Source organism: Podarcis liolepis (genome assembly GCF_965112155.1).
Source record: "Podarcis liolepis genome assembly, chromosome: 16".
Lineage (NCBI taxonomy): Eukaryota > Metazoa > Chordata > Lepidosauria > Squamata > Lacertidae > Podarcis > Podarcis liolepis.
In genome coordinates this window covers 13,554,849-13,571,045 of record NC_139567.1, presented here as the reverse complement: position 1 = coordinate 13,571,045, position 16,197 = coordinate 13,554,849, and the positions used below count along the sequence as shown (strand labels likewise).

At 45.4% G+C, this 16,197-nt stretch overlaps 1 protein-coding gene across 6 annotated transcripts; it reads left to right on the top strand.

Moving 5' to 3' along the window:
* Window positions 1-581: 581 nt before the first annotated feature.
* Window positions 582-16,077, top strand: LOC310695791 (kunitz-type serine protease inhibitor-like). Of its 6 annotated transcripts, none has more exons than XM_083480751.1 (9): window positions 4,027-4,054; window positions 4,142-4,399; window positions 4,720-4,899; window positions 5,053-5,088; window positions 6,003-6,179; window positions 8,092-8,130; window positions 10,069-10,248; window positions 11,952-11,999; window positions 16,059-16,077. In XM_083480751.1, exons 2-8 carry the CDS (start codon window positions 4,309-4,311, stop codon window positions 11,963-11,965), a joined length of 717 nt encoding a protein of 238 aa, XP_083336877.1. In that variant the 5' UTR covers window positions 4,027-4,054; window positions 4,142-4,308; the 3' UTR covers window positions 11,966-11,999; window positions 16,059-16,077. The 6 variants fall into 6 exon arrangements, with proteins under 6 accessions (XP_083336879.1, XP_083336880.1, XP_083336877.1 ...); XM_083480750.1 differs by lacking the exon at window positions 16,059-16,077 and adding an exon at window positions 12,677-12,811 and having other exon boundaries at window positions 4,033-4,054; XM_083480753.1 differs by lacking the exons at window positions 4,027-4,054; window positions 4,142-4,399; window positions 16,059-16,077 and adding exons at window positions 582-717; window positions 12,677-12,811.
* The last annotated feature ends 120 nt before the right edge of the window (window positions 16,078-16,197 follow it).

The following is a 16,197-nucleotide window of genomic DNA, read 5'->3' as shown; positions in this document are numbered from 1 at the left end:
CTAAGCAATAAATTAAAGCTGAATTTCTAGCCACTGCAGTAAAGAGGCTACGTTGGATGCCCACAACTTCTGCTGTTACAGTGTTATGAGAAAGGGAGAAAACTTTTCTCAGTCCATCTTCTTCTCTGTGTCAAGCATAATTTTATACACCTCTATCATGTTGTGTCTTACATTGTGCATAAACTGAAACAAAAGCGCTTGGACAAAAATATATATTAGGGCAGCAGGGCAAAAAACACACACAAAAAAACAAAAAAACAGAAAACCCCCCCGAAACAAAACATCCCTCAAACACAGACAGGGGAGGTGCCAGGCAAAAGTTAAGTGCCCTTTCTTATAAGCTGCTGACCTCCAAATGTTGTTGGACTACAACTCCCACTGGTCAGGGGAGATGGAAGCTGCACTTCAAAATGTCTGCTAGGCTGAGGTAGGCTGTATTAATTCAACATTCACCCAGATACAGACTTGTTATGGGGAAATTCATCATAATCGAAATCATTATTGTGTCATGAATTGCAAGCTATTCTGGGAAATACAGCTTGTCACTGGAAAAAGCTTCTTATTTTTAACTGGGACTATTTCACACAGTGTAATTGCCCTAATCTGTGGAACAATTCCAAAACCGTAGCAAGTGCTGGTGGAAGGTGTGGAATGAATATGGCTCTTGCTTACCCACACGCTCCTAGAAGCAAGCAGAAGCCAAGATCCTGCCACAGAGTAAGCAGAGAGTTAACAAGAGAGGTTCAAACCTGTAGAAGCCGGTCCTGTTTTGCCTGCCGCTCCTCTAGAGATACAGCCTGAGAGAACTCCCAGTACCCCAATAATAGCAGGTGGGGTTGGATTGTGCTTTGCTGTGGATAAACCCAGAGAAGCGGACATGGAGCAATGGATCCAAATTACAAGAAAGAAGATTCCACCTAAACATTAGGAAGAACTTCCTGACACTAAGAGCTGTTCGACAGTGGAATTTGCTGCCAAGGAGTGTGGTGGAGTCTCCTTCTTTGGAGGTCTTTAAGCAGAGGCTTGACAACCATATGTCAGGAGTGCTCTGATGGTGTTTCCTGCTTGGCAGGGGGTTGGACTCGATGGCCCTTGTGCTCTCTTCCAACTCTATGATTCTATGATTCTATTATGTCAGGAGTGCTCTGATGGTGTTCCTGCTTGGCAGGGGGTTGGACTCGATGGCCCTTGTGGTCTATTCCAACTCTATGATTCTATGATTCTATTCTGTTCCTTTTCCGACGCACATCCCTTCCTTAAGTTGGTTCCAGAAGATGGTTCCAGAATAGCTCACCTGGCTAGTTTTCTTGTGTTGAGTACAGGTCATTTGTGAGTTTTTTGAAGCAGCTGATCACACAGCCCAGGGGCTGACTATGTGGTTTTTTTTTATAAAAAAAAATAATATTTATTAAAAGTTTCAGAATTACAGAAAAGAAGAAAAAATAGGAAACAACACTACAATACATAAAAAAGAAGAAAGAAAAAAAGCATAAAATCCAATACAACAATACAGCAAAAAGAAAAAAAGAAAAAACACAAATCCCATATTACGTATCTTTAACTTCCATTTGCTTGTTTCATTGACCTCCTTACACCTCCCTTTTTGTATTCTAGTTTAATTAGTTATTTCAGCAAATTCTTTCCATCTTTCTCAATTTTTTTGAATAATTTATCTTAACAATTTAGCCTATTAATTAACTCAACAAATCCTTTCCATCTTTCCCCATATTCTGTTATTCAAATTGCCTTGATTTATTTAACCTTATCTTACCGTAAAATACCTTAGAGCTTGAAACTTAATACTCAATTATACATGACTCCTTATATCATTTCTACTAAAACCATATAGTTTCATTCCAACATTTTCCCTAATATTCATTAATTTTAGGCTAATTCCCTAAATAAAAATTTTTCTTTATAAATTTTCTTCCAATCTTCATCCAACGTCTCTTCTTCCTGGTCTCGGGTCATGTCAGTCCTTACTGTCCATTCCATCTAGTCCATCAACCTGGTAATCTTATGTCCGAGGCTCTTAAGTCTCTTCCATATCCCTTCTGCAGATCTTCTTCTTCTTGTTTATACCTGCACTTTTCCTTGTCTTTTGTTGGTCTCTTGCTTAATTCCTTTCCTTTCTCATTGAAGAGTAGGTCTCTGGGAGGTTCCAACCCAAAGTTATCTCCATCTCCCTTCATCAAACCAGCCCATTGCCCACAGTCCCACTCCCCACAGTCATCAATGTAATCCAAAAAATATTTAAGAGCATATTTCAAAGTCCCTCCGAAGTTAAGAACCTCCTCAGCTCCAGACTCCCCCTGGCCCACTCCAACTTCAATCTTCAAAAACAGCGGCTTATGCTCCTGCAGGGCCTCGGATCTCTCCATTTGTAATATTTGAGGTGCAACCGCAACCTCCTCCATTATCTTCTGCACTTGCCCAATCAATACAGGTTCCTGAGTTGGTCCCTGAATGGTTTCTGTATCAATATTCCCTGTTTGTCCACAGTTATTGACCACAACAGTCATCAAATCCGTTTTCTCATTCATCAAATCCATCTTCTCATGCATCTGTTCCAACAAAGCACTTGTCTTGCATAAAGCAAGCACCAAAACATCCTCCCAGCTCATTTTTATTCAAGGTCAAAAGGACTGGTCCCACGATCTTAATCTCACAGCTGTAGAGTCCTCAAGTAGACTGCAGCAACAATTTAGCAAGCTCCCTCTAGAGGAGACAATTTCTATTTGTATCCATCTTTTTAAGGCAAGTCCAACAAAGGAAAATTACTTTCATTTTTCAGATATTTTGTTTCATTAGAATGCAAAAGGCAACATTGGAATCAGTTTATTTCTCTTCTTTAGCTATCTGTCAAAGTATTCTATTCACAGTCAGTGAACCTCTCCAACAATTTCTGTCTCTGACACCCCGTTCCCAGGTTAGAGACGGTGGAAACTTATCTTTCTTCACTCCCTCTCCTGCAGGCTTAAACAAAGTCCCCCCCCCTTTTCTCCTGCTTCCAAGGGGGTTTTAGTGGTTATAAATGAAGGAAATTTAGACTTTTTAACGACTTTCCAGGCTTTAGCTTACAAGGTTTTTGCTTCAGTCTATATACAAAAAGCGGAAGGCGGACTTCCTGTTTTGAACCTTCCCGCTTCGATGCCAAATTAGGATATTTCTTGATCCAATTTTCCGTTTCTACTCACGGGTACTTGTTTTAAATCCAATTGTCCACAGGAAAAAGTCAGCGCTCTCCGGCAATGGCTGTGCGGCTTCACTCCGTGAAAGTAGCAATCAGTTCGCAGCACCGCGCCGCTCACCCCACTTCACTCCGGAACCCCGAAATGGGGTTCCCCGTGAGTAAGGGAGGCGCTCCTGGTGCCCTGCTGAACCCCACGTTCCCAGGCTTCCTCCGCCTGGGATTTCTAGCGGGTCCCCACCTCAGGGGCTGACTATGTTACGCATATTTTTGTCTTTCTCAGTAGTGTCGTTAATTATTTGTGGATTTCCTAGTCCATGTTTCACTTGTATACCAGGCAGGGCATATTATTTTATTTTTTGAACATAAATACAAATCCCATTTCTCGCCAGTCTGCCCTTACTGGGGACACCCAAAAAATCTTTTTTCAGTGTGGCCTTTTTTCGCAGTGGCCCTGGGAACAACCAGGAGTGCATACTGAGGATCCCAATGGTTGCTTTGCAGTGTTGACTTCACCCATACGCCTCAACTGTCCTGTTTTAATCTTGGAATCACAAAAGCCAATCCTGGCTTCTGATTGGATCATGGAATGCCTTGAGTTTTGGTCCAGCACTCTGGAACGAGTCCTCAAGACAGAATGCTGGACCAAAAGACGCTCAGCCTGGCACGAGTCAGCTGGGTGGCACTAGAGCGCCGGAATGAAAGCCACAAGTCTTGCAATCTCATGTGTGTGAGAAAGCTCAGCCAAAAAAGAAGCGCCCTGATTTGGGTCCCAAGAATGCTGGAGAGTATGACTTTCACTGTTGTCTGTCATCAGGTATCAGTCTGTACAGATGCCTAGAGAAGGAGGAGGCAGCAGAGTGGGTTTGTATCAACATCTACAGAACTCTTTCTGGCTTTGCCAAGGTTATTTCTGCTTGACCTGATAGTTCCTCCATGTGCCTATTTCAGAACAGTCCTCATTCAAGAACAGGACGTTTCCTTGATCGAAGCAGAGGTGTCCCTACCTATTAGAAAATTGTATTTAATGCTCAAATGTTTATCCCCCTCCACATCACTATTGAATACTATATAAAGTGGCTCCTCTCAGCACTGAGCATTCACATCCAGCAGCCACCATGAAGTATAATAACACAGCATTCCTGGTCCTCATCATGGGATTATTGGCACCTTGTGCTAAGGCACAGTATTTCTTTTCCCGTTCAGAAGGTAAGAATTCTGGTCCTTAAATGCATTAAGTGTGCAGTATGCCAGGCCTCTCTGTAAGGACCCATTTATGTATTTTTACTATACTATTGCAAACAACGACTCCCTCCACACCAGATATAAAAAGCACATGGATCCAGTTTTCTTATGAAACCACCATGGGACTCTTTGTAGGGTCTCATTGTGGAGCTTGAATCTTTGGTAGAGATGATATCAGGTGTAAGGTTCACAAATGTCTTCAAATGGTATTATGTCCTGTGTTTCAAAGGATGAGATGACATATATTGTACTTGTGACATTTCCTCTTCTCGTCCTTCCTCCAGAAATTATGCCTAGAAAATGCGGACTCACTCCAACGTATGGAAAATGCAGTTTATCCCTTTCACATTTTTACTATGATGTCAAGAGCAACATGTGTAGGAAATTCATTTACAGTGGTTGCGGAGGCAATGGAAACAACTTCGAATATTATTACCAATGTGTTTTGAAGTGTCAACAGTTTGGTAAGGACAATTAATTCCCCCACTCCTTTTCCTTACACCTTTAAAACAACCAAATGTTTGAAGTGAAAATCTGTTGAAAAGTTGCCTTCTGTATTAATGTGGTTTCACACTCACATCAAATGTGTAAGATTTGTCTTCTTGCCCTTTTCACAGCACTTCTAATGTCCAGGTCAACAACAGATATACAAGGTAAGAGTAGTTATGGTTGTCTGCCATGTGATTCAAAATTGAGTTGGAGGTGGGTGGGTGGGTGAGCCTGTCAATATGATAGGCAAGCCAGTCAAAGACAGGACATTAGCTGCAAGATGATGAGCAGGGACTGCTTTAGCCTGCTACTTTATTCTGTGAGACTAGGGAGCAGATCTCTATATGTCAGCCATTTCCCTTCCATATTTATCCTTTTAATTGAAATTACTTCCCCACTTGGAAGAGATAATCTCAGCAGTTTGAATCATAGATGCAGGGCTTTGAAATAGGATTTACATCTACTATGGTAAAAGGTAAGGGGACCCCTGACCATTAGGTCCAGTCGTGGCCGACTCTGGGGTTGCGGCACTCATCTCACTTTATTGGCCAAGGGAGCCAGCGTACAGCTTCCGGGTCATGTGGCCAGCATGACTAAGCCACTTCTGGTGAACCAGAACAGCGCACGGAAACGCCGTTTACCTTCCCGCCGGAGCAGTACCTATTTATCTACTTGCACTTTGACGTGCTTTTGAACTGCTAGGTTGGCGGGAGCACGGACCAAACAACAGGAGCTCACCCCATCGCAGGGATTCGAACCGCTGACCTTCTGATCGGCAAGTCCTAGATGAGCTTATATACTGTATTGGTCCAAATATAAGCAGCACCTTTAAAAGTCGGGGGGTGGGGGGAGTAAAAAAGACAAAACCCGAATATAAGCCGCTGCCTATATATAGGCACTCACACCCGCTCCGTTTTACCGTATATCTTCTTTCAGCAGTGATATAGTAAAAGCCAGTTTTTGTAAGGTCATGAATTTAAGCCGCACTTTAACTTTTCACGGTCGGGAAAAAAGTGAGGCTTATATTCAGGCAAATGCGGTATGTGTGAGCTTTCCACATACTGCTTTTCTCCTCCAGACCCACCTCCGAAATGCAAACAGCCATTAATATTAGGAGACTGCAAAGCAAGTAAGCGGCGCTATTATTATGATGCTGAGAGAAAGAGATGCTTCGTGTTCATATATAGTGGATGTGGAAGCAACGGGAACAATTTTGATTCTTTCAGGGAATGCTACGAGGAGTGTGAAAAGTATGGTAAGAATGAGCACTTTTAATCTTTTTTCCCAATCAACCCGAAGAACTTGCACTTTTTGCTTAACTTTATGCGTGCTCTAGTGCAAGCTTCCTCAATCTCGGCCCTACAGATGTTTTTGGCTTACAACTCCCATGATCCCTAGCTAGCAGGACCAGTGGTCAAGGATGATGGAAATTGTAGTCTCAAAACATCTGGAGGGCCGAGGTTGAGGAAGCCTGCATTAGTGCATAAAGCCTTAGCCCACAATTATCTAAAGCAGTGGTGGCCAAACTCGGCCCTCCAGATGTTTTGGGACTACAATCCCCATCATCCCTGACCACTGGTTCTGTTAGCTTGGCATGATGGGAGTTGTAGTCTCAAAACATCTGGAGGGCCGAGTTTGAGGAAGCCTGCTCTCGTGGCATTGCAGCTCCACTACAGCATCATATTGCCCTATAGACATGCCGGGGGGGGGGAGCTTTGGTATTAAGAGGTTAACATGTTGGGGAAATTAGTTCTCTGATTTAAAAAAGGGGAAAGGGTGCAGTTGTTTAATACTATAATTTGAAAACTGACAAAAGTATCTAATCTGATTCTGCTCCAGGATACTAAGGATACCAAGCTGAGCTCCAGGATACTAACATCCATGTCATTTCACTTTTAATTTGTATACCATGTTTCTGCATCACTAAACACAAGGCGATTTACAAGCTGAAGAAACAACAAAATAGACGGCAAAGATTGCACACCTAATAGCAATCTGATCCAATACAAAAATGTCACAATAGCTTTAAAATAGACAACTTATATCAAATAAAGCAATATTCAATAATCCATTAGAATATAATAGCAAAGTGTAAAATTAAAAATCAGTAAATCATAATTAAACAGTTCACACTTATCAATTACGATAAAGAATGACTAAGTTACAATCAACAATGGCAAAGCGTGTTCTCACTAAAGGAGAGCACGTGTTGCAGATGGGGCCAGGCAAAGCACCCTGTAGTTGCCAGGCAGGATAGATTGAAGGGGCCTGGCTTGGATTGGTGGTTGGTGTTGCTGGGGTAAATTTGATGTTGCCAATTTGGGGGTGGGAACAGAGGTTATTTAAACAAGGTTCGCAGCAAGCTGCTTTCTCTTTCGCTGTGGGCACCGGATCACCCGCCCTCCCTCCCTTTTGGGCTTGTGCTTTGACCTTGCTATGCCTGTCATGGGGTCGTCCGCCTTGGTGCGGGGGCCTGGTAGGAATTTTTCCATTTGGCTGATTAGTGTGTGCCATTTGGTTTTTGCCTACTGCGTAGCAAATGGTCACAACTTGTAAGGTTGGTGGTTAGGCATTGGTTTAAATTGGTTGGTGGAGGGTTATGGATTGGCTGTGCCTGCCCCTCCAATGCTGCTGCTGCATGGGAATTCCGTTAAAGGAATTCAGGGGCTTACCATCCTTTCGTCCAAACCCCTGGAATCGGGTTTGGGCCGCGTAAGCCCCTGGGAGCATGCGGGGAGAAGCTGAGGGTCTGTGCCGCAGCTCCAGTTATCCCTGATCTTGTTCCTCCACACTGGCTTTCGCTGGAATCCGGGAGTCAGTGCTGTCCCCCAAGGCGGGGGGGGGGGGGACAGATAGTCATAACCAATGCCTAAGCAACCACTCACAATTTGTTTAATAAAGTTGTGGCCAAAATTATGCCAAAAACCTTAAACAAAAATTTATGAGTGATGTGTGAGTTATTGGGGTAGGGGTGTTTGGGGGGACCTCAGCACGCAAGTTGCATTGCATAAAATATGACAAAACATAAAGAGCCATGCAAAAGGATCAAATGGAGAAACAATTGGGGTGAAGAGTTAGTCTAGATTGCTCAGGAGCGATTGCAGCCTGAAAAGGGTCTCTCATTTCTGCCATTCGGTTTTACGTGGTTCTCCTTCTCCTTATAACAGAAGCACCCAAACATCTGATAAATCCTGACAAGCTTGAAGGTAAGGGCCAAGTAAAGGTAAAAGTTCCATAGCATTTCCCTTCTGACTCTCATATGCATTTTGCCTTCCACTCCTGCTGGCTTTCTTTAGTTCTGATGCAGCCTGTTCCTTAAGGCCTCCTTCACTGTGTCTTTACTTCTTAGCAGTTTTCACCAGGATCCAAGGGCTTGTTTCCTCCCAGTACATCATGGGATCTGGCCAGAAGCATCCGTTGCAGCCCCTAAGCCAGTGATGGCCAAGCTCGGCCCTCCAGCTGTTTTGGGACTACAATTCCCATCATCCCTGACCACTGGGTCCTGTTAGCTAGGGATGATGGGAGTTGTAGTCCAAAAACAGCTAGAGGGCCAAGTTTGAGCAGGGGCTACTGCAGCCCAGCTGAAATCCTGAGGCATGCTCATGCAGTTCAAGAAATTCTCATGGGGTTGACTGAGGCAGAGAGTGGCATTTCAGACTAGGGGCTGGTCCACACCTTGAAAGCACCAGTCCAAGCAGTTTTCAGCTTGATCTTCACCTTCCAAGCATGGGTCCAAGTGGTTTTCCCCTTGCACTGCTCCTTTTCCAGGGGAAACCGACTCTTGAGTGCTAAATCAGAGCAAAGGTGCATCTGGGGGAAAAAACCCAAATTGCCATTTGCTCGGAGTGCTAAAGAGCAGTTTTCCCTGGAGGAAAGCAGTGGGGCAATAGGAAGTGTGGATAAGTCCTAAACTGGGCACCTCTACTCAGGCATCCTTACATAGTGATTTGCACCACTGGTGGAGGGCTCCGCTTGGAAGCGACATTCTGGTTCATTTGCCTTCTGTACTCAACCACTGGGTTTCTCATCACTCAGAAGAGGCTACCATCAGTTGCACAAAGCCACTTCCGCCTTCAGAGGAGGTGGGATTGTGGGCTGCACGCCCCCACCATGTGCGCGGTGGCTGGCTCTCAACCTCCATGCGATTGAGGGAATCCCCGGCCGCGTCATCTCCTGGACAGCCAATCGGCTGGCTCGGGGTGTGTGGCCTGCCCAATTTAACGCAGGGGCGGCCGGGGATCTCCCTCTTTTGCCGCCTCCAATTGCTCCCATTGACCTTAATTAATTGTGTCGTGTGTCTTTATTTCCACTGGGGGAGGGTAGGAACTCGCCACGCAACTTATGGATTGGGGAGGGACAAGATAATGTCCCAAGAGGACAGTTGTCTTCTGCATGTGTCATTCAGTTCTGAATTCAAAGTTCTCAGCCAAAAGTTTTCACTCTTTTCTTCTCCAAACTACATATTGGTCTCTCAGCCCAAGAAGCTTAGGACACCCCCTACTTCCCTCTCTCCTCCTAGGTTCAAGGGCCTATTTATTGACAGTGGAAGAGTATCTGAAGCCGTGTATGAGTATGCAGCCTACTGCCCCTATTGCTATTGCTATGTCCTTCTACTGATGTCCTTGCCCACCATGCTTCCTCACCTGCCATAGCAAGCAAGACTCCCCTTACTTATACCATAGAAGGTGGGCATGGAAGGGGAAAGGGGGTCCCTGAAGGAAAGAGGGTGGGATGTGAGGCACCGGCCCACTCTCCCCACTGCCTCAGAACGCATTAAGGACAGGCAGGAAACCCAAGACTCTCATTTCACATCTTGATCTGTCTCTTTCTATGAAGCTTGGCTGCACCAAATCAAAGGCTGTTGGTACGTTTTCTGTGATAGTACGCTAAATCTACCTTGAGGCATCTCGGAAGGCATAACCTCATCCTACTTAAGTCCAACTGGTCTCTTTCATCTGTGCTTTTCCCACTCTTGTCAACGTGGCTGTTGGATCCCAGGGCAGAGTTCTCATAATTGTCACTGAGATCATCTCAGGTGTTGCAACCACAAGCAAGAAACCTTCAAATTCTGTTTTCTTCAAGAAATGAAGTAACAGATATGAACCTTGTTTTTGTCCTTCTCTCCCCCCCCCCCGCAATATCAGACTTTCTGCTTGATTATTGTGACCAACCCTTAGACGTGGGATGCTGCAACAAGGACTTACCTCGCTTTTACTACGATTACAGTAGCAGGACCTGTAAGCCGTTCAACTACGGTGGCTGTGCAGGGAACAGGAATAACTTTGAGACAGAAAATGAATGCCTTTGGGCATGTGCAGCCGATGGTAAGGACACAGAAACGTTTAGAGCTTTCCCAGAGAAGAACTTTCATTATTCTCTGAATGTTATTTATGCAATGGTTGTGTTCCAACTGCATCAATTCAACATCCTCACTTCATAAGAGAGGGAGAAGCTCTGTTTCTTGGAATAGCATTTGAGTTGTGGATTAAGGTAGCGAAAGGTGCATTCTGTTTGATGCATTTCATTGAAAAAATGTCAAAGGATTTGGTGGTGGAGGAGGGAAAAGCAACAACAACAACCCACAAAATGGTTGGCAGTTGCAAGAAAGATGGTATCTTTTTGCTGCAAGCTACTCTTCCACCTACTCTTTCAGCTACTAGGGACGTGGGTGGCTCTGTGGGTTAAACCACAGAGCCTAGGACTTGCTGATCAGAAGGTCGCGGTTCAAATCTCCATGACGGGGTGAGCTCCTGTTGCTTGGTCCCTGCTCCTGCCAACCTAGCAGTTTGAAGCTGTACACCGGCTCCCTTGGCCCTAAAGCGCCGGAACCCCAGAGTTGTCTGCGACTGGACCTAACGGTCAGGGGTCCCTTTACCTTTACTATTTCACCAGAAAGCTAGATGAGCACTGTTCCCCTTGGTCAATATGACAAAAAATCTGTCTGCCCAGAATGAATAATCAATTTTTGAAAAGTTTCTTTTAAAAAGGTAAAGGACCCCTGGACAGTTAAGTCCAGTCAAAGGTGACTATGGGGTATGGTGCTCATCTCACTTTTCAGGCTGAGGGAGCCGGCGTTTGCCCACAGACAGCTTTATGGATCGTGTGACCAGAATGACTAAACCGCTTCTGGTGCATGGAAGACCATGATGAGTGCCAGAGCACACAGAAATGCCATTTACCTTCCTGCTGCAGCAGTATCTACTTGCGCTGGCATGCTTTCAAACTGCTAGGTTGGCAGAAGCTGAGACAGAGCAACGGGAGCTCACCCCATCATGTGGGCTCAAACCACCAGCTTTCCAATCAGCAAGCCCAAGAGGCTCAGTGGTTTAGACCACAGTGTCCCCGCCCACAAAGATTAGTAGAATGACCTGGTGGTGTGCCAAGGCCTGCCACACATTGGTAATGAACAATTTCATAGTGATCCACGGCACTCATATCAGTACATTCCACACAATGTTTACAGTCTTGAGTGGTTATGCTAGCTAGAAATTTCAAGTAGCTGCATACATGTACCTGTAAATCTAAGGCCTTAAGACAATAATTGAGGAGCAAATAAACAGGTTGCTTGAACATTCAGATTTCTTCTTCTTCTTCTTCTTCTTCTTCTTCTTCTTCTTCTTCTTCGAAGTGAGGTGACCATAGGGTGGCAGGGGGTGGCAGTCTTCTTTTTTGACTTATGCTGTACACATACTATGCATCATGACTCCCCACCTCCACCCAAAAATCCTGGGTAGTGAAGGGTGAACCCTCAGAGAGCTCTTATTACCAAAGGCCGTTAATAAACTACAGTCCCCAGGATTCATTAGAGGAAGCCTTGCACTTTAAATATATGACGTAGCTTTAACTAATCCAAAGGCGATTTGGTGGTTCAGTTGCCACAGCATCCCTCTGTGTGTTTGTGGCTGTACCTCATTGGTTGTGAGTGTGCTCAGAGCTGTGTTGCTGAATGGCAGATCTCCTCAAAGACAAGTAGGGGAGCAACAGAGTATTTCCTGACCTTAAGGAACTTTTCCTTTCTTTTGTTCAGCATCTGATATCTGACCTTGCTAGAGGGAGAGTCAGCAAGCAAGCAACAGTGAGTCCTTTTCTATAATCTCGTTTTGCTTCCCCACCCCCTGCCTTGAATTGGAGAAGTAGGAGGAGAAATAGTGGGTGGCTTGTGTATGTGACATCTGCCCCCTTTTCTTTCAACCATGCCTAATTTTATAAACTTGTATCGTGCGCCCCCTAACTCAGCATCCCTGCAAACTAAACAGCCCCCCAAAATATATTTTCATCTTGGTGGAAATAGGTCTCAGCTGCACCGCCACATTTAATTGTTCCTACCTACCTCTTCTTTGGGATGCGGGTGGCTCTGTGGGTTAAACCACAGAGCCTAGGACTTGCCGATCAGAAGGTCGCGGTTTGAATCCCCGCAACGGGGTAAGCTCCTGTTGCTCGGTCCCTGCTCCTGCCAACCTTGCAGTTTGAAAGCACGTCAAAGTGCAAGTAGATAAATAGGTACCCCTCCGGTGGGAAGGTAAACGGTGTTTCCGTGCACTGCTCTGGTTTGCCAGAAGTGGCTTAGTCATGCTGGCCACATGACCCGGAAGCTGTACGCCGGCTCCCTCGGCCAGTAAAGTGAGATGAGCGCCACAACCCCAGAGTCGGTCACGACTGGACCTAATGGTCAGGGGTCCCTTTACCTTTACCTCTTCTTTCTTCAATTTCACATTGAGTCTTTGTGCAGGGCTTGGCCTCTTCTATTTTCAGATTCATTACCATCTCATTGGGTCCTATGGAACAACGGCACCAGAGGAAACCAGGATGCGCATTCCCAAAAAACGATGCCTTCATCTAAAGGCTTCATTCTTGCATGCTTGCCAATAAACTCACCTGTTCTTCATCTTCATCCTGCAGGCTCTGTTTCTTGGGTATTATTATTATTATTATTATTATTATTATTATTATTATTATTATCCCAAATGTTTTAAAATCCACACATCCTTAGTGTGAATGTGGGAAGAATAAGAAGTGATGAACTTTTAAACCAGAGCAAGATTATTTGAAGCAGGGTAGCAACTCCCAATCAAAAAGAGGTTTTACCTTAATATGAAGTTCAGAGGAATACACCATCTATCTGCCTCCAATGTGAGAGGTGAATCCAGATTAGTTAAATGAAAAGAGCTGCTAGGAGGGGATTGATGGAAACTATGAGTTGATAGCACAGCATGTGTGGGCTTTGTTGGGGATAGAAATTTCCCAGCTAATTCCTTATACAGTGGTGCCTCGCAAGACGAAATTAATTCGTTCCGCAAGTTTTGCCGTCTAGCGAATTTTTCGTCTTGCGAAGCACGGTTTTAACGGTTTAACAAAGTCGCAAGACGTTTTCGTCTTGCGAAGCAAGCCCATAGGGAAATTCGTCTTGCGAGGCAAATCGAAAACGGAAAAACCTTTCGTCTAGCGAGTTTTTTGTCTTGTGAGGCATTCGTCTTGCGAGGTACCACTGTATATCTTTGAATCTGATCCAGGGTCCACTTTGTAAGAACCTGGGAAATTATATCAAAAACTAACAATTTGCTAACCAAGTAGTCTCCCTATATGATTGTAGCTGCTCCATAAAACCTTCCCCAAGAATTCCAAAATTCTCCATATTAAGAAGTTCAAAATAGTACATAAGCAAAGCCATAAAATTATAAAACTGTACTGGGATAGTCCCAGGGCTCATCCACACAACTTTTGCCTTGCTCTTTCCAGGCACAGGTCAGGACTAAGCCACTCTGTACCTAAGCAGGGGTTTTTTGTTGTGTGTGTGTGTGTGTGTGTGTGTGTGTGTGTGTGTGTGTGTGTAAATTGCTCTGAGCTTTCCCCCGAAAACCTGTTCTTTAGTGCTCCATTGGAGCAAACATTAATTTGGGCTTTCTGTGGATTGACATTTGCTCTGACTGAGCTTTAAAGAGCAGGTTTTCACAGAGAAAGCTCCAGAACAGAGGTGGATAAACCAAGTAGTATTTTGAGAATTTTGTTTTGAATAGTTTACCATTGAGTTAGCTAGTTCCAAGATTTCTCCACCATAAGTCAAATTTGCCAAGAAATATTCTCAGGGCAAGAGAAATCACTTTGCTGGAGTAAAACTGAGAACTGTTTCCATATATATTAGTGTTTTGCTAAAGGCTCATCCACACTTCTGCTTCTCTTGTGTCTAGAAAGAATGGGTCTGAGCAGTTCCTATCCCTGAGAAAACACTCTCTTTAGTGCTAAATTGGAGCAAAAGTCAATCTGGAGAAACCCCAAATTGCTGGTTGCTCCTAGGTAAAGGTAAAGGGACCCCGGACCATTAGGTCCAGTCACGGAAGACTCTGGGGTTGCGGCGCTCATCTTTCTTTATTGGCCGAGGGAGCCAGCATACAGCTTCCAGGTCATGTGGCCAGCATGACTAACCCGCTTCTGGCAAACCAGAGCAGCACATGGAAATGCCGTTTACCTTCCCGCCAGAGCGGTACTTATTTATCTACTTGCACTTTGACATGCTTTCGAACTGCTAGGTTGGCAGGAGCTGGGACTGAGCAATGAGAGCTCACCCCGTTGCGAGGATTCGAACCACTGATCTTCTGATCGGCAAGCCCTAGGCTCTGTGGTTTAACCCACAGCACCACCCGCTGTTTGCTCCTATTGAGTGCTAAAGAGTGGTTTCCCCCGGAGGAAAGCAGCTGGGAAAGAAGAAGTGTGGATAAAACCTTAGTCTGCCTAAGGAAAGACTCAGGTAAAGAAGGGGACATCAGCATTGCCCCTTGACAAAGGTCCCAGGACCATCATCTCAGCTGGGTTTCACTCCCTGAAGAAGAAGCAGATCACACAAGCAGTTAATCTGTCCTCTCTGCACATTGAAATGCCAATACACCATTTTCCATCACAGCCTCAAAGCAAACTCAAAGCACACCTTGTAATGACCGCTCCCCGCTTAAAACGGGGGGCGCCCTTTGCGTGGACGCGTGCAGCCCCTAGATCTGGAGCGGCCCCAACAGCATAGGCTTGGCTTTGCCTTCCCTCAGGTGGGATACCTGGAGGTCTCTGCCTACCTCAGTCAGTTGTCCAATCCCACCTGGGGGAAGCGTTGCCAAGGAGACCAGGCCAGGTAGGGGAGGGATTACCTGCCCACACAATAGAGGGAGGATCTTACCTGGGAATCCTCACTTGGCTCCAGAGCTTCTCCCACCCTACCCACCCTCATTTGCAGGTTAACTTTTCTTCACAGGTATGCGGGCGCTGCTACGTTAAGGTCGCTGTTAAAGGGCCAGAAAGGAATTTCCCTGCATTGGCAGGTTTCGCCTTTCCCGTAGCAAAACGTCACAACTTTGGTGGTATCAGGCCTTGGGCGGAATCCTTTTGTCCATCTTCCTCTAGCGGCGGCGATACCAGGGTTCCCCGTTAAAGGGGTTTTCTGAAGGGAGGCTTTGGCTGTACACCGAAAGGTCGTCATTGCTCTCTCCTGCGGCGGCGGCGTTACGGGGGCGGCCATCTCTGCTTGAACATATGTTCTCCAGAGCCGGCCCATCCCCCCCCCACACTGGATAACCCTGATGCTCACTAGGTCCCCGGCTGGGGACCGGGGAGGGAGAACGCCCAATGCCTGAGCCAAGGTCTACCCACATTTGAAATTTAATAAAGTTGTGGCCAATTTTATCCCATAGCACGTTGTCTTGAGTCGTTATTCCACATGACGGGGGAACCGTGCAGGATCTGGGGACTCTGCCTGTCCATGCAATGGGAAAAGGTTGTATTTGTTTAAATATAGCAATAAGAACTCATGGGATCTGCAGATCAAATTAATCCAAGCAGTAATTCAGGGAGGTATCATCTCCCTTCCTGCTCTTGGGCAAAATGTCAGGCCTCACCTGTGTCCCCACAAAAAGGACTGGTTTCTTCATCCTTGCCACTAGTGACGAGGACTATGAATGAGGCAAGTACACAAAACCCCATTGTTTCTGCATTCAACCAGGCACACATGCCCAGCGCACAGGGCATCCACATGAAGCATTGCAGGGCAAGGTGACAAAAGAGTGCCTGCTCCCAAAACGCCTTAGGAATTCTACCCAACAATGTCGGAAGGCATGACTTTACCTGCCCCCAACAATCCCTTGTTGTTTGTCATCAGGTGCCAGGAAGTACAGGTGGGCTAATAGCCGTAAATTAAAGAAATAAATAAAAGAAGTACAGGTGCCTAGAGAAGGAGGAGGCAGCAGAGTGGGTTTGTATCACCATCTAATGGAAACAGAACTCTTTCTGGCAATGCC